This window comes from Oncorhynchus nerka, linkage group LG13 (assembly GCF_034236695.1).
Source record: "Oncorhynchus nerka isolate Pitt River linkage group LG13, Oner_Uvic_2.0, whole genome shotgun sequence".
Lineage (NCBI taxonomy): Eukaryota > Metazoa > Chordata > Actinopteri > Salmoniformes > Salmonidae > Oncorhynchus > Oncorhynchus nerka.
In genome coordinates, this window is record NC_088408.1 from 72,640,202 (window position 1) to 72,656,815 (window position 16,614).

Below are 16,614 nucleotides of genomic sequence, written 5' to 3' on the forward strand. Positions count from 1 at the left end.
CTATGGTTGCCTAGATTGGTTCTCAATCAGAGGCAGGTGTTTATTGTTGTCTCTGATTGGGAACCATATTTAAGCAGACATATTCTTTGGGTATTTTGTGGGTGATTGCTTCCTGTCTTTGTGTTTACTGCACCAGATAGGGCTGTTTCGGTTTTCACGGTTATTGTTTTGTTGTTTGTTCATGTTTGAGTTTTCTTATTAAAGAACCATGAACTATAATCACGCTGCGTTTTGGTCCGCCTCACCTTCCCAGGAAGAAAACCGTGACAATGTAAACAAGTGTACAAACTAAATTGAACGGTTGTGTCGGTGACCGTGCACAATGGCCTGGTCAATTACCGTAACCTCAAATTCCAGTCACAGCCCTACTTGGGGGTAGAAGCTATTAGCTACAAAGGTAACTCTAAACACATTTTCACTTAGAGCAGCTGGCAAAAAGTCATATCCAAGTCAAGAACGCTCACCAGCAGCCAGTGGCACTTGCTGCACTGGTAGCCTATTTGTGGGTGCATTTTCAAAGCCTATGTCAGATACTCCAATGAGTGTAATTGGCTCCAATGAGAGTAATTTACTTAATATTACTTGAGAAATAATGTTGACATCATTAGAAAGATATTATCCTCTTTTCTACTGTAGTTATGTAATTCAAAATGTGTTTATTCTGTTGTTGCTAGCGATATGCATAAAAATATTGTCATATTTGCGGACCCCCTGCAGTACCCCTGCTTTAGAAGGCAGTCTGGATGGACCTCTAAATGCCCTGTCTATTCACTGCTATCCCAGTCCAATTACACATCGTCTCACCATGCCCTCTCCTTTCTCAGACGCCCGGCTTGTCACTTTCTGATATGGAGGACTTTACAACGTTGAAGGTCGGTTCGTCTATACACTTAACCTCATTTCCCCATGCTGCTCACTCTCTCCCAGAAGAGAGCCTTTTGATTGGTGTCCATTTGAAAAAAAGAGCTTTGAGCAGGAGGGAGAGGAATCAGAGCTGCCTCGCATAGCCTCGCCAGGGCCTGAGAAAAGAGCTTTGAGCAGGGGGGAGAGGAATCAGAGCTGCCTCGCATAGCCTCGCCAGGGCCTGAGAAAAGAGCTTTGTGAAGCGCCATTCCTGACTGCAGTCAGCTATAATGGTTTTCAATTAACCAGGGGATAAGAGTGTGAACTAATCTGGCCCAGCACAGGAGAGCCTGTCATGCAATATTCATGTACACAAACTAATGAAAGCCCAGATTAGCCTACATATTTACATGGGGTCGGCTCTGTGCCGACAGTCTGTCCAACATGAAAGGAATCAGCCGCTGAGGAGAGGGATGGAGGGACTGAAAGAGAGAGATAGAGGAGAGGAAAGAGAGCAAAGAGAGAGAAAGAGAGGGGGAGACAGAGTGAGAGAAGAGAGAAATACTGTAGCGAGGGAAGAAAAATATTTACAGTGAGAAAGAGGGGAGTGAGGGGAGGGACTGAGAGACAAAATGAGAGGGTGAAAGTGACCTTAAAAAGACAGAGAAAGGAGGGGAGCAAATGAGATCACAGGATAAGGAGAAGAAAAGAAAAGAGGCATGACTCCTCAAAAGAGATTACAGATCATCTGCATTTGACCTTTTCATCCCCTGCTATCATTATACTCTCTAAAAGCGGTTACTACCCCTCTTCTCAAAACCACAGCAATCTGATGGAGTGATCTTGACAAATTGGGCTGCTGAGAAGAGGGTGCAGTCGTTTCTTCCAGGGGAGGGGTTGTAGACAGAGAGAGCGGTGTCTAAGACGGGACACAGATATAACAGTAATTGTTTGATACGCTGGGGAGCTCTTGCCTGGAGTCCCCCAGAAAGTGTTAAGGGGTGAAAATGGGGAGGTGTTCCAAGCGTAAAGGCACCATCTCATCAAGACTGTAGCAACAACGAAACGCTTTGTGATAATCATACAAAGCCCTTTATGTCTACATTATGTGTATGTATCAAAATGATGTCAGAAATTCATCCTTAATCCGTAGTTAAGAATCAAATATTTAAGACTTCAAAGCTGGATTAATGTGAGGCTGGGCATACCAATTCCACACGAGGTGACTTTCTATGAAGCATTACCATGTGTATGTCAAACAGGAAACTACTGGTGGGTTTAGTTTGAAATGATCCTTTGCCATTTTTTGTAGAGGTCTCAGAATTAATTTTATGCCCCATGGATATCTAATGTTATGCTTTTACGGACTTACACATTCTAAAAATAATGGAAAAGTCATTGGAAACAACTAGGCATGCTGAGCTGTAAAATGTGTCTTGTTAGCTGTCTGTTAGCCTGTTCTATTTCATTATCACGGTCCAAGGTTCTCCTGTGCTTGCTTTGATGTGCTAATGGTGAAATGCAGCACTATGTACGAGGATGCCAACATTGAATCATTTGAAAATAGAAATTACTAAAAGTGTTTTGTTTCAAGGACTCGGAACTAGATCGGAGCAGGCTAATGAATTCAATATTCGATCAATGTGCTGGGCTGGCAGGTTCTTCCTCCTCCATCGCTGAATGTGAGAACATTTTGAAGTAAAATGTGAGAAATGTGCAGATTCACAGCTGAAGGGTGTATCGTCCTCAGAGACAGAGACAGAGGGAGAAGGAGAGCAGGACAGACAGAGAGGTAGAGTGAGAGAGATGAGAGGCAGGGAGGGAATAAGACAGGAAGATATGAGAGACGGGCCGCCAGGGCGGAAATGTTGATCTGAGGGCCGTCGCCAAAGGCAGACAGAAATGCTTGAATTGCATTTTCTGCCTCTAACTGGTGTTTAATCGAGAGACAGATGGGGGTTGAAGTGGGCAACTTGATCTCCTCCAATAACTTACAATGACAAGAGCTGCTCAGATATTCAACAACCTGAAACTAAAGGGTTTTGTCAGCAAAAAGAAATCTGCACTTTACAAGTGTGAGATAGGTCTGTGAAAGAAAAAAGTTGTTTGAGGAAAGTTGACATAACAAAAGATAGAGAGTGCAGCCTGATAGAGAGAGCAGAAGAGGTAGGCCCGTACCATCTGTTCACCATTATGTCTGGGATCCCTTGTTGAAATGCTGCAGAACCCAACATTTACTTGCATATTGCCATATCTCTGTTTTACTCTGTGTATGTAATCATGATGCTGCCTTCACTTTCACTTTACTGAAAACACAATGAGACCAGTGTTCCAAACATGAACGCCACAACTTTGCATGTCCATGCATTTTAGATGAATTTATGGTACGAACGCTAGAAAGATTTAGACACTAAAAAAAGGAGGTCAAGGGGCACTGTGCATAGCTAAACTCTGAGAGGCATAACAGAGACACTGGATCTACAACAGCACGTATTCATACTGTCCCCAACAGACACCAGTCTACAGTGTGGTGGCAGTTCCAGGGCAGTCTTGGGTAGAGACAGGGTTCAGCAGAACAACTGAGACAAAGGCTCAGACTCACTTGATGCCCTGATCGCTTTGATATCCACATCTGTTAGCTCCTCAGTAAAGCTTGAGGAGTAGGGTTGGAGGAGGGTGGGGACCCCCCTTCCTCCCTGGGGACCAGTTACATTTTCATTTGATAGGAACTGGAAAACCAGCATCTGTAATTAGATTACAAGTAGATGGATGAAAGGGGGGGATCAAGTTAATTAACTCAAACGATATTCTAATCAGGTTTCATAATCCCCCCCCCCCCCCCCCCTCCTCTCTCTGAAACAACCTCCAATCTGGATCCTCTCACAAATCCCCGGGGCTCACCATCATACCAACCAAGAGAAGCTGGGCACTCAAATAAGATAATTTGGCGCTAATTTCCCAAACAGGAAAGCACTTAAAACATGCATTGACTGAGAGGAGTAAGTGGGCGCATCCATAGCTAATGAGCAAAGCGGAACATACGGAATACGCACGGCGATGAAAGGCGGGAAAAAAACATTTTGAGAAGTGAGAGGCAGTTGCTCTGCCGAGGCGAGGAGGCAGCTTCCATCAGCACAGGAAATGAGGACACGGAATTGAAAGAGTATTTTCTCCGGACGTGGGGAAACACTCCTCTGATAACAGACAAAGATGCTGCTCTGAACCAGTGTCATCTGCCACGCGCCAGTCTACGCTATCTGCCAACCTGTCTGTCTGTCACACACTGGTTCGGAAGGCAGACTCCCTACAGCAAAGTGACATGTGGAGGGGGGCTTGGTAGGTCAGTATCACACTCTGTATGTGACACTGACCAATTGCTTTACTGGCAGTATATTTGTCTTGTAGACGCTGTTTTTGTTGGCGCTACTGAAGTAGAAAAATGATTCCAACCTTGTTCCGTAACAGAGCCACTCCGACATCACACAGACAATTCAATCAAACATCCATTATATTTGTCTCTTACTTTGATTGGAAATCCATTTCAAATGTCAAGTCATTTTCCATTTCTCACACTGCATGAATGAATCAGAAAGTGACAAAATCTTTCAATCAAACAGAGCCAGAGATTACATGTCAGACTGGTGAATATTTCCCAGTCAGACCACGACGCTGAGTGATAGTGTATAGCAGCTGCTGTCCGATCCTATCAGTTATGAAGAACAGGGATGGGTAAAGGTAGTGCTGAGCAATTAACCACATTTTAACGGGGCTCTTATTAATTGCTTTATTCTGAGTTGTTAGAGAATGGAATGTTTTCAAAGTTTTGGCAATTGAATGTTCTCAATATTTGGCTTTGTAATTTCAATGAAAAAGCCCATATTTCATAATTCATTTAAACTATAAAAGTTTTTTAAAATTATTTTTTATGAACTGAAACCGAACAGATTTTTAAAATCATTAATCGCTCAGCACTAGGTAAAGGTCATGCAGGGGCTTGGTGTTGTGATGTGTGTAAGGATATTCGAGTAATTCAGTCTTTGTTTCAGCATTTGATGCCACAATCCTCTCAAAAGGGTGAGACAAGAACTACAGTTTCCTGGCGTAGTCTACATGGCTCTGGCTGCTGATACAGACTCCGACTGAACACACGCCCAATCATTTGATTAGCAGTGCTATCACAGAGACAGACACCAGCCAGTTACCGAATTAGGCTGGGTTCCAAAGCCCCCCCCCACACACACACACACACAAAAAGTAGCAACAAGTAGGATTAGCAGATCAAACAAGGTTCCCCTTGGACTAGGAGTACATTGGCTCATGCAGCACTGGTTTGATTTTAAAGCATTTGCTCCACCTCTACTTTTACCTCAAAAACAAGCTGTGGGGAGCTTTCCTCTCATCTAACAAACAAACCTAGCCTGCTAGTTGAGTCAGTGGAGAGCTATAGCCAAGGACATTCCCCAGACTGTGCTGTGAGTTTCAGGCAGGCAGCACTGTCACCGTTGTCACTGCAGCCCTCCTCTCAGGCAGCGCTGCCACAGTCGTCACCGTTGTCACTGCAGCCCTCCTCTCGCTGCGCTGCCACCGTCGTCACGGCAGACAGGCAGACGGACAGGCAAAGGGAGGAGGGTTCTGGGAAATGGATTTATTGGCTGGAATCTCATCAGCTCCAGTAAACTACAGTCAGTGCCTTTCTATTTAAAAAGTCATGTGTTCATACAGTAAGCTACCGTATGACAGGAGGAGAAGGTTTTATAGTCACTTCAATTAACGTCACTATCTTTCTGGAGGCTTGACGGCAGTGCTTATGTAAGGTCCAGATCAGTTTCCTCTCTGGGAGCCAGAGGTACCAGGTGGACAGGCCCATCTGGGCCATGCAGCCAGGGAGGGAGGGACAGCCCGGGAGGGACAGCTGGTGCCAGTCGGAGCCCGTTGGCCACAGGTGCAGCCGTGCACGGTGACAACTCCACAGACCGAGACACTGATTAACAACATACCATACAGTACCTCAAAGAACTGGGAATGCCAGTCAGCATTGTTCTGTAAAGATTCTAATGTCCCCTGGGCACTGTTGTAAAACTGCACCGACAAACAGAAGGAAAGGCCTCAGCCCATCACAGTATCAGTTTCACACCAACCTCATTAATCACAGTCACCATCAGGGTCTGGACCTCTGACCCTCTTCCTTATCACTGACATCATCTCCCAGTGTCACAGCTTCATACACCAACTTCATTAAGCCTTCCTTTAACATGAATTCAACGGTCTGTTTGTGGGATGTCCCAGAGACCAGGGCTTCTCCCATAAAGAGTTACCTGATGCTTTAGACAGACACTCCAGCAGTACTGTGTGCGTAGCCGTGTAAAGTTAAAGCATGTATACACACCACCACTCTTTCATTCACCACCCTCTCCAACATACTGCCACGGCTTTGTTCATATTTAGATGATGGGGGGGGGGGCTACATTACCCTCCCAAGTGTTAATCGTGTGAGTAATTTCACACCTGAAGTGTTACACCAACTGTTGTGAGCCAAGTTACGCTCTTTTGTTCCACACAGTAATTATGTCTCATTTTAACAACATCAATTGGTGCAGCTTCAGAGAGTAGAGACAACACACTTTTTTATTGTGGAGACAGGGTAGAGATAGTGGTGCTAAACATGTTCAGTTCAGGATGATTTCAGAGTGGATCATCCAGACAGGTGGCAAGGGGATGAGTCGCCCAAAACATGTTACACTGCTATTAATGCAGCCATAACTAAAGCAATAGAAGACAGTCCCACCACAGAATAGACATTCCATATTGTCTGGCTGACTGTCAGAGTGACTGCAGAAGATCTGTGAGTGAGTGAGTAGCTTTCAACTTGCTATATTTAGCCTCCCAAAGTGGGTGGGTCCAATGCTTGAGATTCCACAGAGGTAATTGGAGCCCTCTCCAGACTAGAGAACAATATTTGCTCTAATATGACCTTAGAGCCTTGAGTGAGAGGAATATATATCTAATGAGATGAGTAGAGGAGAGTTAGATGAGAGGAGGATACCACATTGTTGTCCTTGATAGATTATATTGTGTACATTGTTCTACTCCATCATTGCCCAGATTCAGGACACAATCAGCCACAGCACACACAGCATGCACACACACACACACACACATTTGTCATACATGAACATGTAGACATGAGAATGGAAATTTGTGAATGAACATATTCAGCCATCACATTCATATATATATATATATATATATACACATATACATACATATATATATATAGACAATATGGCAAAGCAATTCACTGCAGTTCTGAACGGTGGGGAAGAAATTAAGGTGGTATGCACATCTATGAATGTGTGTTGCAATGACATTAAAATCAATAAAAACAGCAACGATGACATAGAAATGCCCTAAATAACCAGGAAAGGATGCTAAAGAAGAGGAGAAACAAGTCAATGGGCTGTCAAAGCATCCTCCAGGGAGAGGGAGAGGAGGCAGAGAGGAGAGAGACAGCGCAGCAGTATAAGTAGGTAATAGAACATCGAGTTAAATATATAATGAGGGATGAGATCATTAGACATTGTGGAGTGAGTAGATGTGCAGAGGGGGTGTTGTGTTGTATCTCTCATTAGTGTGTCTCTGATTTCCTTTGTCTCCACCTGTCTGTCTGCCTTGTTAAGAGCCCCGGGATAAAGTCTCTTCTCTACCTCAGAAGAGGAGCTGGGAGAGAACGTATCTTCTGCAACGGAATGTCAGTTCTACATTAGGCCCACATATCTCAGCGAATATAAACATATGCCTAACATGATCCTATATAAAGCCCATAGAAATAAAGGTGAGCCCACGGGGTAGGGAACAGGAGCTAAACCGAGCCCTGAGAGATGGTGATGGGAAACCTCGGTGGACTTGGGTCAATACATTTCTCCTTCCTTCCTACTGCTTTTACAGCCAGCAGTAAAATCCCTCCCTGGCTGCCCTCAGCAGGTTCAGCATGGCAGAGGAGATGAGGGGAGGAGAGGAGGAGAGCCAGCTAGGTGAGAGTGACGCTGAGGGAAACTAAAACAATCTGCTCAGAGCTCTGCTGCTTCTCTGACCCCTGGAGGAACAATCTGCTGAAACCATCTGGGTCTCTGTCATGCTACCTCTCTCTCTTTCCCTCTCCTCACAGGGTCAAACTAATCAAATTCATATCATCTTCTAAAATCTTTAAGTCACAGGTCAAATGCATGGCCTCTCCCACTTCTGGATGGAGGAGGGCTTAACCGTGTCAATCTGTTGAGTGTCTTTCTGGGTGTAAAGTGGTCAAGAGGACTGAAGGGTACAGTCATTCTACAGAGAGACTGACCTTCCCCATCCTGGAGTCCCCCAAAAAGAAGCTGCCAGGCCACCATGGTCCCTCCTCAGACTGGCTCTATAAGGAATGAAACAGCAGCAGGCCACAAAGGCTCTGGCTAAGCCCTGGACACACTCCTGGAAAATTGCCATCTCTGAGGGGATGGAATTAGTGGGATTTAGGGGCGTATATGTGAGGCAGGGTGGTATTAGCGGCTCTCCAACCCATCTCTCTGCTGACCAGATCACAGGCCTTTAAAACACACAAGTCTTGCGTTTCTGTCACAGCACCAGGCATAGGTCTGAGCCTAGACGGAGACACCGACAACTGCAACGTCTTCAGCCTGGGCTGGTACGAAGCCAGGGAGCCATTCCATAGCAGAGTTATAAGGGAATGTACATAATGGGTTTTTGGCCACTGAGTTGATAGTAAATGTTGTGAAACAGAAAAAGGAATGCATGTTTTTCATTCTATGCGCAGGGAAACGCATTGAGGATAAATGGATGTGTCTCTTAGACTGTAGATAGCACTCAATCATGGCCTGATTTTCCTACAGCCTATGAAATACTGCTGCTCTGTATGTTAGCGGCATACTTGCACATAGTGGAGGAGCTTAACCACTAAATATACTGGGGATGGGGCTCACAATATGATTTTTCCACCTCATAGCATGGGGAAACTTGCTCCAATTGAACCGGCGATATTACCTGTAGAACCACCCATTGGCAGGCACCTCCAGGACCCACAACGCACCAGACCACACCCCTGGAACAATGACCTCAATAAACCCAAACACACACCCAATGACACCAACCCAGAGCACAGGGGGTAAAAAAACACAGCATGTGTTGAGTTAGCTCTCTGAGGCTTGGAGAAAAACACCCATGTATCATTTTACACATATATCAATCTGTCCGTTCACCTCTAGATAGCTTTCTGGTTATCTGCACAAACATTGATTCTCGGTGTGCAGGTCGCAGGAATGAGGATTAATGACAATAGAATGGCACAGTCACCATTGTTCCTATTGTTACTCTTATTTTGACAGTGGTCTCCCTCCCCAGTGTGCCAGGCCAGGCTGACATAAGCCTACAGCTCATGAGTACTGCAGACCACTGCGTCACAATAAGAGCAAGGGAGGCCTTGCACTCCGGGAAGCTCCATCGCCTCTCTCCTCCATCTCTGTCCTCCGGTCCCAAATGGGGAGGGGGTGGGATTAGCAGAGCAAGGAGAGCACATAAATTTCAGCTGCTGGTGCCGAGTTGTTTGCTGTCCTTTCGCTCTCTCCATCCCTCCCCTCCCTCCCTGGTCTCTTCCTGCCTCCCTCCTTCCCCCAGAGGATGGGCCGCGAGGGCTGAGATAGCCATGCTGTGGCCGCTTCCCGTTCCGCTAGGCATGCTGGGTCTTAAATACTGCGCAGCATCAGGAACAGCAGGTGCTATCACTCCCTATCATTAATTATCCCTGCCGCTTCACTCTGGGGCCCTCTCCTTCTCTCACTCCTCAACTCCAAATATTTATCTCCTGTACAATCTCTCTCATTCCATTCCCACACTCTACCTTCATTCTCTCACTTTCTCTTATTCAATTAATCTCCAATTCTATCAATGTCTACAGCTCTACAGTAATGCCATCTCCTCTCCTCCTCTACATCTTCCAGATCTCTGCTTATATCTCCAGCTCTATCCATCTCCTTTTCCATCTCGCATTCATTTGCATCTTGCATTCATTCGCATTCATTTGTTCTCTGATGTGTCTCGATCTCTGTCCAACGTTCTCCTAACTTCTCCCAGCCTGCTGACAATCAACCGGGCAGGTTTCTCTTGTTTCCCTGCTCCCTCCCTCCTCTCCCCCTCAGATCAGATGCGTGTCCTCCAGCCTCTCCTCACATTCTGATGGCTTTTCCTCTGCCATAAATCTATTCCAAACTGCCGGCCTGCTGCTGCTGCCAGCCAGGAGAAGTCACAGGGAAATAATGCGGAATCAAAAGAAAAACACAGAATAAGAACCCCCCCCCCCCCCAAGTCATAATGTGGCGAACAAGGTCAGAGATGAAGGAGTGACCCTGTAGATGATAAGGGCTTAGGCCACAACTAGACTCCCCTCACATACTGTAAACAGAGACATAAGGCTCTGCCATACGGCTGTGTCCTAGTCAGACACAGGTGAATGTGCTTTAAGTCAACTGAGAGAGACCCAGAGGAACCGCTGGCATGACCAGAAAAACAAACAGTGACTTCCCCATCCTTGGGTTCAGGCTGCCATAAACTTGGCTGTGAACTACAAACGTGAAAACCAGTTCTGTAAACTGAGACCAGCTAGAGGCATGGTAACCGGATGTCAGGACTTTCCACACAGATAGATAGCGGAGGGTGATAATGACACATGGAGAAGTGGAGACGACTAGCTGGGGGGGTTACAGGTGAGGGGGGCTCCGTTCTGAGCTGCACACGTACAAATAGAAAAAACAATACTCACAATGCTTTTACCTTCTCTGCGCTGCATTCTGTGTGAGGATACTGCCTGCGGTCTACTTCTTTATTCAGTTGTGCCGCGGTTGGAGGTACAATGACAGCTCTAGCCTGATTCATTGAATTAGCCTCTTCACAGAACAGGTGCTGTCTGTGTTTCCACACGCTTGTCCTGGACCGGCAGCATGGCCACCACCACGGACTGCAGACTCCACACCTCAGGCTCAGACAGGACACACCAGTGTTCCTCATAGCATCGCCCACTGCTGGGGTAATACCAATACCAGCTCTATAGGACTACGGTCATTCTGGGAGGACAGTGTGTCTGGATTAGCTGGCTTGTTAGGAGCAGTGACTGGACTAATGGTCAGATCTAGAGAGTTGATGGCTCAAATCCCCACTGTGCATTTGGCAGTTAAACCTGTGAACAAAGCTATCTGCTAAGCGAAGATTGATTATTATTGAACAGGCAGACTTATCTTGACTGTGTCTGAACCTTGAGTAGGAGTCCCCCCCAGTTCCGTGTTTCCTACTCTGTTTAATTACAAAAGTGTAATAGAGCCTGCTCTCTAATCGGTTCAGGTGTTCTGTGCATTCAAACGGCACAGAGGAGCAGCAAGGTAGCCTATCCTACTAATCCACGGGGAAAACCTGGAATTTTCACCTTTTCCATCCTTTTGGATAGATGCTATCAGGGGCAAACAGCAAGCGAATCTCTCTCCAAAGCTCTCCCTCCAACATCACCGAGCAGATATGGACTTTTTAACTTATTAGTGTAATCCATTATGAGGAGGTAGGGCAGACACTTGGCCTGAGTCGATATGATCCTCCTATGCTTTCCTATTGATCTCCATCAAACTACAAGTGGAGCAACACGACTGATTGAAAAACAGACACATTATAAGTGAGAGCAGGAATACTGAACTGAAGGACCTTCTCAGCCATTGCTGTGTCTGTGTGTGTCTGTGAGTGGTTTAGAAAAGAAAGTAGTCTCCAGAAACCACGGGAGAGGAACACAATGGCTGTATCTTTGCCTCCATTGTTCTTCCTGACTGCCTTGTGCAATGCCTCAATGCCTAGGACAGAGTGCACAGTCAGGAGATGTCTTTGGTGCTATACCAGAGGACAGGATGAAGGGACAATGTCACACACATGCCCAAACAGTGTGTGAAAAGACACCTGAATGTTTTTAATGTGCAGTCAGCGTTATATGACAGTCTCTATGGGTGTGCCACAGGGTTCAATTCTCGTGCAGACTCTCTTTCTATATACATCAATGATGTTGCGCTTGCTGCTGGTGATTCTCTGATCCACCTCTACGCAGACGACACCATTCTGTATACTTCTGGCCCCTCCTTGGACACGGTGTTAACTAACCTCCAGACGAGCTTCAATGCCACACAACTCTCCTTCCGTGGCCTCCAACTGCTCTTAAACGCAAATAAAACTAAATGCATGCTTTTCAATCGATCACTGCCCGCACCTGCTCGCCCGTCCAGCATCACTACTCTGGACGGCTCGGACTTAGAATACATGGACAACTACAAATACCTGTGTGTCTGGTTAGACTGTAAACTCTCCTTCCAGACTCACATTAAGCATCTCCAATCCAAAACTAAATCTAGAACCGGCTTCCTATATCGCAACAAACCATCCTTCACTCATGCTGCCAAACATACCCTCGTAAAACTGACCATCCTACCGATCCTCGACTTCGGTGATGTCATCTATAAAATAGCCTCCAACACTCTACTCAACAAACTGGATGCAGTCTATCACAGTGCCATCCGTTTTGTCACCAAAGCACCATATACTACCCACCATTGCGACTTGTACGCTCTCGTTGGCCGGCCCTCGCTTCATACTCGTCGCCAAACCCACTGGCTACAGGTTATCTACAAGTCTCTGCTAGGTAAAGCCCCGCCTTATCTCAGCTCACTGGTCACCATAGCAGCACCCACTCGTAGCACGCACTCCAGCAGGTATATCTCACTGGTCACCCCCAAAGCCAATTCCTCCTTTGGTCGTCTTTCCTTCCAGTTCTCTGCTGCCCATGACTGGAAAGAATTGCAAAAATCTCTGAAGCTGGAGACTCACATCTCCCTCACTAGCTTTAAGCACCAGCTGTCAGAGCATTTTACAGATCACTGCACCTGTACTTAGCCTATCTGTAAACAGCCCATCTATCTACCTACCTCATCCCCATACTGGTATTTATTTATTTTGCTCCTTTGCACCCCAGTATCTCAACCTGCACACTCATCTTCTGCCGATCTACCATTCCAGTGTACAATTGCTATATTGTAATTACTTCGCCACCATGGCCTATTTATTTCCTTAACTTACCTCATTTGCACTCACTGTATATAGACTTTTTGTTTTCTTTTGTTCAACTGTATTATTGACTGTATGTTTTGTGTATTCCATGTGTAACTCTGTGTTGTTGTATGTGTCGAATTGCTACGCTTTATCTTGGCCAGGTCACAGTTGCAAATGAGAACTTGTTCTCAACTAGCCTACCTGGTTAAATAAAGGTGAAATAAATCAATAAAATAAAATGTGTAGGCCGTTTCGCGTGGAAAGTGAGTTAGTAAGTTAGTGTGTGTGTGTGTGTGTGTGCATGCGTGTGTGTGTGTGAGAGCTATTGATGTGCAAAATAGCATTGCATTTAAATGACTCAATACACTTCAAACATGTAATAACCTTTGTTCATTGTTGTGAGGCACCACACTTGAAATCCAGTTTATTCAGCCTTTAACAACATGTAGGCCTTAATTGAATCAATAACTTCAATGGAAATGAATGACAACATTCTCCCTTATGGTCTTTTAAGGTTGAGCAACTTTGCTGCAGTGTGACTGGGTTTGGATTCCAGCTGTGAGTAAAGGCTTTTAATCCTCAGAGGGGGGTCTCGTGGATGATTCTGGCAGAGCTGCAGCGCAGCTGCTGGAATGATTCATGACATGCACCGGTCTTTTCTTTACTGTGGTAATCATTCTATAATAAGAACCTTTCTTTTACATTTCTCTTTTCATCATCAGCAAATTATTCAGGATCAAAAGTATTCTCATTAATTACTATCCCCATTACATGATTCAGAACAAACGACTGATAAAGCTGAATTTGAGCAATGAGCAGATAGAGCAAGTTTGCCGACACTGTGGGTATGTCTCAGTAGTCTGAATTGGCTTCCTCTCCTCATGTCCTTTCATCCATCTCCTTATCTCCTTTCATCCATCTCCAATCCCTCACCTTTGCTGATCTAAAATTAGGGATATGAGTAAGACATATCACCGTTGTTTCTTTCCGTAGGTCAAATCTTAAGGGTCAGTTGGCATAAACAAAATTAGATTAGGGAAGATACTTTGACTATCGAGATGCAACACATTCTGGGAGTATGTCATTTCTCATATCAATAGACAAGTGCCACCTAGTGGGAAGAAAGCGTAATATCTGCTGCACCTTTGCCCATGAGAGGTTTCGTGCTTTTCAGATGATGCATGTAAGCCTATATTTTTCCATGTGGTAATACTTGAACGTTTCTCAAGGAAAACAATAGAAGAGAGTTTAGATGAAAATATTATAGTTTCCTCCAAAAGAAGGGATTAATTGTTGCTGGCTTAACTTTAAACACATAATTTATTATATAGGCAATACTGTTATGTTTTTGTCGACTTTCTATAATCTCAATTTCACAGTTAGATGGGATGACGCACAGCTATCTGCAAATCCTACACAAAATGCCTTAATTATCCCTCAGTGATGTCCCTGACTTGTCAATTCGTAAAGAAGGCCACTAAAGGGTCGTGGTTGCAAACTGTTGGTTTCCACACAAATCGATGGCAGTAGCATAAAGGATATACATACAAGGAGATTGTACTTACATTTCTCAAGGGCAATGAATGCGCAATGTTATGGGATGTCTATATCACCTTTAAGACTATTTGCCTTCCTATTTCTGGCTGAAACTGGGCTATACATTTATGTCAAATAACCTACACATTTTCAACGGAAATAGAGTAGAGCACTAAAAGGATGTTTAATTCATTTTATGGACAATTACATGTCATTCGATTGAACCGTTTGACACGTACCGTCACTCATCTCCAGACTGTTTTCAAGTTCATTTTATTCACCCGAGCATAATTATTCACATTCGCTCCCACTCACGAGTCGTGTCCAGCAAAAGGATATGCAGGCTTGTGAAAACTGCAATTTCTTAATTATTATCAATAACCTGCAATTTCTTAATTATTATCAATAACCTAATGAAACAAAGGTGACTGTTGAATCAGCAAACATGAGGCCAGAAATTAATACAAGTGTCTATCCAAAAGGAACAATTCAAATAGAAACATTGACTGGCCCTATAGCCTATCTTGTAGCCATAAAGTAGTAGGCTACAATACTGGGACAAAATAAAAATGCATATATTGCCTTTTGGCCAAAACGACAAGCCGTGTACACAGTACGTGTAACCTAACCAACCTATCATCCTAAAACCGAGTCCCCGGTAAACTTGGAAAGAATGTACCGGTGAGATTATTCATTACCTACAAGTATATTACAGAAAACTAAAACATATCAGTTTCACTCACCTTCTTCCGGGGCTGCCATTTCATCATATTTGTAAACCAAAAATGTACAGCATCAAGATATTATATAAGAGGAAAATTGAGATTCAAGGGAATTCCAAGAGCAAGTCATGCTGCTTCTTGACTTCCCTCAATTTTGCAGCATATTTTCTCCAAGAAGCGGCGCATGATAGGCGATGTACGGTTCTACGTCAAGTGGGGAGAGATGGCACGCGATAGCACCTTTTAATTCAACTAATGGGATGGAGGAGAATATCTTTGACTAAAACATCTGAATGTCCCGGTTTTCAGTTCAACCGTTTTGGATAAATAAGACTATGGGCCACGGAGTGTAAAATCCAAACTACAAATCCGAGATGAGCCACCCCTTCTTGTACAGTCCTGTCGGTAGATCGCTCCGCTGGCAGTCTTATAGCAGGGTTTTCGAAGACCTATCCAGTTACTTTGTCTGCGGGACTATGTGGAAATTCATTCTTCAACTTTTTTGTCAACCTCCACGTCGTTCGTGCATTACAAAACCATTAGTCCGACAGCAAAAATAAACACAAGTCCAACGTTGTGTGCTTATCCCACCGAAATACGGGTATTTCCAAAACCTTTTCAAAACACAGAAACATTTGACAACTCTTGTTAATTCCTTATCTAACGGTAAAAAAATATGTGGCATCAAATGTCTAGCAAATGTCAGTGCCAAAAACAGATCTCTACCGCGAACGTGCTACATACACAGCGCAAAAGAAACAGTCGCGGGAGGAGAGGGGGCAGAAACAAATCCCTGGAATTTCTATGCGAGGAGCTGTAAGGATATCCTGCAACAGCAACAAACTGGACGACACAACTATAATGACTCCTTTCCCTGCTCCTTAGCGCTCGGGATTTGCAGCGCTCAGAGCTGGAACCGAGCAGCACAGGCACGAGCCGGCGCGGTCATACTCTAACCATAGCGCGCGCGACGGATATAAAGCCGATGTGGCCAGAGAAAAGAGTCCAGACAGAGCTGAGCCAACACTGCACTAACACAAGGGCCCCCAGGAAGGTATGGCACAACTATAAAGGCACTGCAACAGTGGAGGAGTAGAACATGCGCAATACTATGTGAAAGTGAAAAAACATAAACGTCATCCTTGCCACAACACCAACAGCTTTATTTTACTGTATACAAAAAGCATACAGACACATTCATTCACATATCAATCAACTCTTATTTGCTGTTGTGCTGCACAAAGAGGTAGGCCCATAATCCCCTTCAAATAAGATAGAAAACAAAAGTGTCAGGATGCGACACCTGCTTAGCAGCTTTCTATAAGCCTCCAGCACCATTCAAGGTATACCCCCTTCACCGTTTATAGTGGCATGGTCTTAATAGATTCTAACA

General features: G+C 44.7%; 1 protein-coding gene across 2 annotated transcripts in view; it reads right to left on the reverse strand.

Annotated features, from left to right (window-relative positions):
- LOC115140053 (tetratricopeptide repeat protein 28) overlaps positions 1–16,089 on the reverse strand; it is a 259,236-nt gene extending 243,147 nt beyond the window's left edge. For both annotated transcript variants that reach the window (XM_029678098.2, XM_029678097.2), the window contains exon 1: positions 15,243–16,089. In XM_029678098.2, the coding sequence (XP_029533958.1) occupies positions 15,243–15,269 (27 nt within the window). In that variant the 5' untranslated portion in view covers positions 15,270–16,089. The remainder of the gene's footprint in view (positions 1–15,242) is intronic.
- Positions 16,090–16,614: the final 525 nt, after the last annotated feature.